Raw genomic sequence first — 7,663 nt, 5'->3', positions numbered from 1 at the left:
TTTCTTTCTTTCTTCCAAACTTTTTTTTCCTTTCTGTTAACTGGTACAAGAAAATATCACAAAGTATTCCTTCAGTAATATTAAAAATTCTTGCAATAAAAATATGTGTATGTATAACGAGGTATTTATCTGACTTAATTTTTGTTTTATAAATCTTCTCCGAAATTATTACAGCAAAAAATTAGACATTCAGTCGAACTATCAGTCGACTTCGGCGATGATAGTGGCAAGCGGCCATCTTACATTCTTTGTCCTCATTTTTTCGTCTTTTCTTGAAGGTCTTCTTTAACGCGAAACGAGTTTCTCGCAATAACAAGCATATATGAAAATGAGATGACTGACCAGTATCGCAGATTAGTGTCCCGAACATTAGTGTATCGCAGACAAAGATTACGACACAATTTCGGTACTTTCACGCCTTTATACATGGAAGGGGAAATGTTAAGGCCAGTGGGTCAGTCTCTCAACGTCTGGGTTTTTCTTAACTCTTGAAGAGATACAGTTTATAAGTGCTCGCATTTGAACCACACCCAGCCATTGATTCTGCTTAGCTGATTGAGTCATAAGAATTTAATCTGTGTAATCACTGTAGACAAAAGTTACGGACAGTCACTAACGATCGGGTAAATAAAACAAATTTTATCTCTTTCGTATTATAAATACTAACACTATGTAACAGATTTGGTTTTCTGTAACAAATAAAGATTTTAAATTTAAACTTATTCTTCTGCAAGGCAGGCAAAGCTTGATATTTCTTTAAAAAAGAAAACTACGAAGAAACTTTCCTCAAGACGTTGTTACGTAATCACTTGTAAAGTATTATTTTTCCTTGAAAACATTTTTAAATAAAAATATGTCAAAATAAACTCTCTATCTCTTTCTTTCTTTCTCTCTCTCTCTCTCTCTCTCTCTCTCTCTCTCTCTCTCTCCCTCCCTCCCCTTTTTGGCTTCTATAAAATTATATTATATATATTATTAGTTGTTTATAGTTATATGCTTTATATTATATTACAAAAAATCAACACATTACTTATAAAACGCTCGATACCAGAAAAAAATGCGTGATATATATAGCATAAAAAATACCTTTTTAAAGAAAGGTAAAAAAAGATCGCCAAGTGTTCGCGCTCGTTGGGATAGCTATTGTACGAAACTATGGCCGGTATTCATAATCAGAATCAGATCTTATATTAAAGACCGTCTTAAGTATAATGTGCAATCTTAAGACATCATAAATCAATCACAGAGCAGTATCAGCATCTCAAGACAATACTTAGAGACGGTCTTGAAATAAGATCCGACTATGAATACCGGTGTATGATTAATAAGCAGTTTACACGTCCACTATCCGGGTTTAACTACGTAGTTATAAATACTGACGAAAGATGTCGTATAAACGTTAATTGACTCTGTTTTTCATAATTAAGTAACTTTTTATAACAACTGTTACAGTTACGTTATTGCGCATTGTTTCTTTTACGACGCAGTGTTTCAGAAGAAGGAAATCGTAACAGCGAGATTTACTTGTACCACAACTTTAATAGCGTAAGTTGTTGTAATTGTAATACAATAATCATAGCAAAGTAATAACTTTAGAAATTAAAAAACTTCGCTTCAATGTTTGCACTTGTATCTAAGAGTAGATTTCCAGTAAACAATCTGTTCACAATATGACATAGATTGGCAGCAGATTTCGTTCAGACATCGCAACAGATCCGATATCATCTGTGTCCGCATTAAACTTGTGCTTTGCCGACAGAACCTGCCGATATAATCTGACAGCAGATTGTCGGCAGAAACCGAGCACAATCTGTTCACTATTTAAACAATATTTAAATGGAATACATCATTTAAATGGTAAATTTTGTTCACTTTCTGCGATCAATCTGCCATTATGTTCTGTTAGCAAAATCTGTTACATTTTTGCTGGCATTCTGTCGGCAACATTTGCGGCAGATATTTTCAAAATCTGTTCTGGATAGATTTGACTATGTGAGTTGTTAACAATCTAGCTTTCTTTTTATAAAGGTATATTTATGCTATATCACACATTTTTTCTAGTATCGACTTTTTTATAAGTAATATGTTGATTTTATGCGATATAATATAAAACATATAAATATAAACAACTAACAACATAAAATAGAATTTTATAAAAGTCAGAGAAAAAAGAGGAGAGAGGGAGAAGGAGAGGGAAAGAGAGAATTTATCTTGACATCTGCGTTGCATTCAGCGATGCAATTCGATGTAATTTTATCTCTTTCATATTATAATAAATACTAACACTATGTAATAGATTTGGTTTTCTGTAACAAATAAATTAAAGATTTTAAATTTAAAATTATTTTTCTTTAAGGTAAAGCTTGATATTTACATATAGCGATGTAATACGGAACTTCACAAATATGACACGTCAGTGTAATATAAAAATCGCATTCTGTTTAACATTAAAATAAAATAAAAATATTACTTTTATATAACATAAAAATGACATTGATTCATACAAAAGTTATTTTAATGATCACGAATGATCTCTCTTTACCTCTACTTTATTCTTTATTCAACAAAAAGCTCCGTTGATGACAATGTAAACTAAAATAATAAATTATTTTATTCATTTTATTCGATGAAAAGCACATAAAAGGTAATGATTGTTTTCTGATGCAGACAGTTACCATTGACTCTTCGTCAGAGAAACAGCTAGAGATTGAAAACAGATTTAACATCGCATTATGAACACTATGAACAGTAACGACGATCAGGTATACAAGACAAATTCTATTCCTTTGGTAACTATAGTAATAATTCTTTCGTACTTACACTGTATAATAAACTCAGTTTTTTGTAACAAATAAAAATAATAAAATAACTATATCTCTTTTCAAGAGAGAAACAAAAGCTTGCTTTTCCTCATAAAAGAAAATTATAAAAAAAACTTTCCTCACAATAATGTTACATAATTATTCGCAAAATTTACACCTTTCGTAAAAATAATTTTACATAAAAATATGTCAAATTCTCTTTAGCTATCCGTCTATCTTATCTATCTCTTTTATTTCTGTACAATATTTTTAATTCATTAAAATTTATAAAACTTTTCCAAAAGAAGTTTCAATGTGTAAAAATCGAAAATTATCTTCACTAAATTTTACTTGTTAGCCTCTTTTGTTTTAACTGTCTCATATAATATACAAATAATATTCTAAAGCATTAACAATAATTAAAATACATAATTACATAACTACACGTTTATAATTGAAAATATATCATCCGATGAAAAAAAAATTAATGTAATTAACACACATTTTTATATCAACCGATACTAAATGTTCTTATTAAAAAATCTTCTTTTTCAGACAATCATGATGAAAACGTACAATATGTTGCTTCTTCTAGCAGAGATATTATTTCTTATTTTAAAAGTTGTATATTATATTTGTGAAGACGTATACAGATTAATTGTTCCAACGAAGAAAAAGAGCGTAGCTGGCGAAATTGTTTTGGTGCGTATGAAATTTTTAATATGGGCACTATTATATATAAAAAAAAACATACAAATAAATTAAGAATTTACACATTGCTTCATCAAAATTTTATTTCGCTCACAAAGCTCTTAAAAATGGTGAGGAAGCAATGTACAAATTCCTAATTTTCTTTTTTTGTTACTGTAAACAAGTGTTATCTGAAATTAGATTGCGTGAGCAAATAAAAAAATACTTATTTTACAGTTAGACTCTGAGCTGACATTCTTTATTTGATGACACATTCGTTTTCATATTTTATTAAGTAAATTCGTTCTTTCTAAAGCATACAATTCAACAAGAAAATTTAAATATCTATAATATTTTGAACTTTAAAAGTTTGTAAATTGTAATTTCATAATTATAATTTGACAATTATAATTATGTTTTAAATTATATTTTATATATTATATATTATCACAGATAACAGGTGCAGGTCACGGTATCGGAAAGGAATTAGCGATTGGCTATGCATCGTTAGGAGCAACAGTGATATGCTGGGATATCAATGAAGAAACAAACAACGAGACAATGAACGACATTAAAAGAATGGGAAAAGACTCTGTATACGCGTATCGGTAAATTGCAGCGATTTTCTTACAAGACTCGATGGAGTGAAAAAGTTATTCCAATACAATTTACACGTGTACGAATATGTGTAAACGCCTGTTAAATTATCAGTATTAATTAAAATTTGGTCGCATTTTACAGATGTAATGTAGCAGATAGGGAAGAAGTCTTCCGGGTAGCCGAGAAAGTAAAGAAAGAAATAGGTGACGTTACTATCTTGGTAAACAACGCCGGCATAGGGATTTTTAAATCATTCCTGAATCACAGTCTCGATGAAATTGAACGGGTCATGAACGTCAATGCGACAGCGCATTTTTGGGTAAGTATTGTATCTCTCTGTGAGACATATATATACCTAAGCTACGAGATATAGAAAATTACCATTAACGCAACTGCTATCATTTTATTTTTATAAAACAAATACATATACAAGCTTGTTGCTCGTAATCGGAACGTACCGTACGATTTGGATGAGTATACAGATAATTATATAAGTTTTCAAACCACTGTTCACACACACAAAGAGATATTGCTTTCAGACATTGAAAGCATTCTTACCAAGTATGATCGAAAAAAATCACGGTCATATTGTGGCACTTTCGTCAGTAGCAGGACTTATGTGTACTCCTTATGCGACGGTTTACTGCCCTTCAAAATTCGCAGTTAAAGGTAATTATACATATACATATATCCCTTAGTTAACGACTATAACATTATATGAATAATAAAATATTATATGAACGAGTATAATAAATCATGTGATTAAAGATGAATATATTAATTAAATTAAAATATATACGCGCGCGCGTACACATATACGTATACATATATACACAAATATACACAAATTACCTATTTATGTCGGCCGCTACTTCAAGCGCGTATTCTACTCATCAAAATAAGCAAAGAAAGTTTATATAAACATATATTTAAAAATGTGTCGTTTTCACGTTTTTTTCAAGCACACGCTCTTGTAATAAATAAATGAGATAGTTATACGTATATATGTAAATATGTCACAGTAAAAGTATGAAAACAGTAAATGTATACATTTTTTAGTTAATGTATGCAGTTACTAGTCAATGTACATACATTTACTAAATTTTATGTTTCAAATTTATATCTTTAATAAGCAATATATCATGACAATGATACAAATTAGGTTGAATTAAATTAGTATTGGGGGGGAGGTGAGGACTCAGCCCCTCGATCCACATCTCTATCTCACTACACTCATACTTGTAAATGAGAGCTCTTATGTAAGTGTATACATTTACTGAATTTCACGCTCTTACTATAACATATATGTATAATTACATCATATATATTACACATAATTTTAACAACACACTGATAGAGTAAAAATATACGTATAATTATAAAATATACATTTCTAACATATTGATATATGTGTCGCAGCAATTATGGAAGCAGTGTCTGAGGAATTACGTGCATTCAGTAATGAAAAATCAGATATCAAATTTACTACTATTTATCCGGGTCTAGTACACACCGGAATGGTTAAAAAGCCAAAACTTAGGTAAGTTTACAACGATACACATCGTAACAGATGTTTTGCAATATCACACACGCAGTTAAATTCTCTTATACATTGCCATATTCGACGAAATAGAATTTTAATTGTAATAATATTAAAAAATTTAATGTTAATAGCATTTTATATTGTAGTAGGTCTTTTTTATATATCGACAATTTACTTAATAAGATATTTATGTTATATAATAATGGCAGTGATTCGATTATTTAGGTTTCCACGGATGATGAATGGACATTCACCGCGGGAGGCGGCCTCGTTAATAATTGATGCGCAGAGACGAAATTATGAAAACAGAACCTTACCATCATATTGGCTGCCCTTGTTAAATATAAAAAGGTATGTAAACCACGAATAATTTATTCATACTACGCACAATATGTATAATTTTTAAATATACAACTATGCATGAGTCCTAGAACAATTCTCTGTTATATTATTAATAACGAATACTGTGTTGTACTATGATTACTATATATTTTGTATGCCTATAATACAATATTATTTTTACTTTAGATATTTTCCTGACATTTCTTATTTGTGTCTATCATAAAATTATAATTCTCATTTCAGAACTTTACCCGGCAAAGCAAGAAAGTGCATACTAGACTTCTTGGATTCAGGTGTCTATCCAGACGATTAAAAAGTAATACATAATATACATATATAAATATAAATTTTCATTTACTATATATAATTAGTATAACTAATATATAAGTCAAAACATAATGTCGATTTTGCAGTTTACATTATTTTACATTAGAAGCATATTTTGCTATAAAGAAGCAAGTTTTAAAATACTATTGTAAATTACATCAAGATATAATCGTACTATTTCAATAATATTTTTGTACCATGCAGCAATGCGGCACGCAAATTTATACAAGTCAATTTTATCGATTATAAATGTGTTTTATTTTTATTTTTATTTTAATATGTTCAGGAATAATTTTTATTGTATATTTTCTCGCTTCTGACGTCACAATCTGAGATAATAATAATGAGTAAACAGGAGACTTAACTTCTGAATATGCTCTATTAATATTTATATATGTGTTTAATTTTTTAATGCGCTCAAAAATTGTCATAACATTAATTTAAATATACACGTTTGTTGAAAATTACGCTGAAATCATAATAAATCATAATTAAAATATCTTAGCATTTATAAACGGTTGTTTCGTATAGAAGAAATCGTCTCTTTTTTTCACCGTTATTTCTAGCATTCTACCACTCATTGTCAGCCGTTGCCAGGTGCTGTCATTCGTCTCGAACATATCGAGCAGAAAAATGCCGAAATAAAGCAAGAGCCAGTCGACGGCAACAGCTGATTGACCACTGATGCGTTTGACATCAGCTGATCGCCCGTTATTAGACAATGGGACAAAACAGCTAAGCGCCCGTTCGCCCGTCAGCTGATCACTTCATTGGCTTAATCTTTGTTATCAAGGGCTCAAAGACTGTAGAATCGTCTCGAAAAACGAGGAAATAACCCCGAGCATTCGCGCCCCCGGTGCCCACTCGATAGCAATCTAACGGCGTGTAATTAGCGATCCTTTCGTACAACAACGGTGTGCTTCGACGGTCATATTCAACGTAAAAAACCGCCCGTAACTCGATCAAAGTTCGCAAGATTTAATATTTTTTGAAGACCACTCCATTGGTTGCCGGTTCAAATCCTGGTTTAAAGAACAAAAAATAATCTTTCGATTTTTAAGCAGAGCGAGCCGTTAGCTCCATTTGGGATTATGTCTATAGGAAATCAGCATGGGAGTCGAAAAGAAGCAATCAAAACGTTGTTTCGTCAATTAAAAATTGCTGTTATGTCACATATACAAAATATGGTAATTTTCTAGTAATAATTTTTAATCTTATTGAATATATTGCGCGGAGCTGACTTCAAGTTTGTGTTTCAATTTATTTTAGCCTTTCAATTCCCAAGGGGCGAACCGTTCGTCTAGAAATTATTTTATTGTTTTATCTCAGTCATTGTTACTCTCTTATTTCTCCTCATTCT

At 30.5% G+C, this 7,663-nt stretch overlaps 1 protein-coding gene across 4 annotated transcripts; it reads left to right on the top strand.

Moving 5' to 3' along the window:
- Window positions 1-132: 132 nt before the first annotated feature.
- Window positions 133-7,523, top strand: LOC112455053 (short-chain dehydrogenase/reductase family 16C member 6-like). 4 transcript variants are annotated; one of them, XM_025016745.1, is made up of 10 exons: window positions 133-623; window positions 2,668-2,762; window positions 3,357-3,503; window positions 3,945-4,099; window positions 4,233-4,410; window positions 4,631-4,760; window positions 5,511-5,631; window positions 5,860-5,985; window positions 6,220-6,292; window positions 6,870-7,523. In XM_025016745.1, exons 2-9 carry the CDS (start codon window positions 2,733-2,735, stop codon window positions 6,287-6,289), a joined length of 957 nt encoding a protein of 318 aa, XP_024872513.1. In that variant the 5' UTR covers window positions 133-623; window positions 2,668-2,732; the 3' UTR covers window positions 6,290-6,292; window positions 6,870-7,523. The 4 variants fall into 4 exon arrangements, with proteins under 4 accessions (XP_024872513.1, XP_024872514.1, XP_024872511.1 ...); XM_025016746.1 differs by lacking the exon at window positions 6,870-7,523 and having other exon boundaries at window positions 133-446; window positions 6,220-6,675; XM_025016743.1 differs by lacking the exon at window positions 6,870-7,523 and having other exon boundaries at window positions 6,220-6,675.
- The last annotated feature ends 140 nt before the right edge of the window (window positions 7,524-7,663 follow it).

This window comes from Temnothorax curvispinosus, unplaced genomic scaffold, assembly GCF_003070985.1.
Source record: "Temnothorax curvispinosus isolate PA1 unplaced genomic scaffold, ASM307098v1 QBEX01005734.1, whole genome shotgun sequence".
Taxonomy (NCBI): domain Eukaryota; kingdom Metazoa; phylum Arthropoda; class Insecta; order Hymenoptera; family Formicidae; genus Temnothorax; species Temnothorax curvispinosus.
The sequence above is the reverse complement of the archived record's forward strand: the minus strand, read 5'-3'. Positions and strand labels throughout refer to the sequence as shown.

Bases quoted from the DNA above. Each gene is read 5' to 3' on its own strand.
- LOC112455053 (XM_025016745.1), top strand. From the start codon at position 2,733: ATGAACACTATGAACAGTAACGACGATCAG. The intron at 2,763-3,356 runs GTATACAAGACA...CTTCTTTTTCAG, and splicing joins TGAACAGTAACGACGATCAG to ACAATCATGATGAAAACGTA. The intron at 4,761-5,510 runs GTAATTATACAT...TATGTGTCGCAG, and splicing joins TTCAAAATTCGCAGTTAAAG to CAATTATGGAAGCAGTGTCT.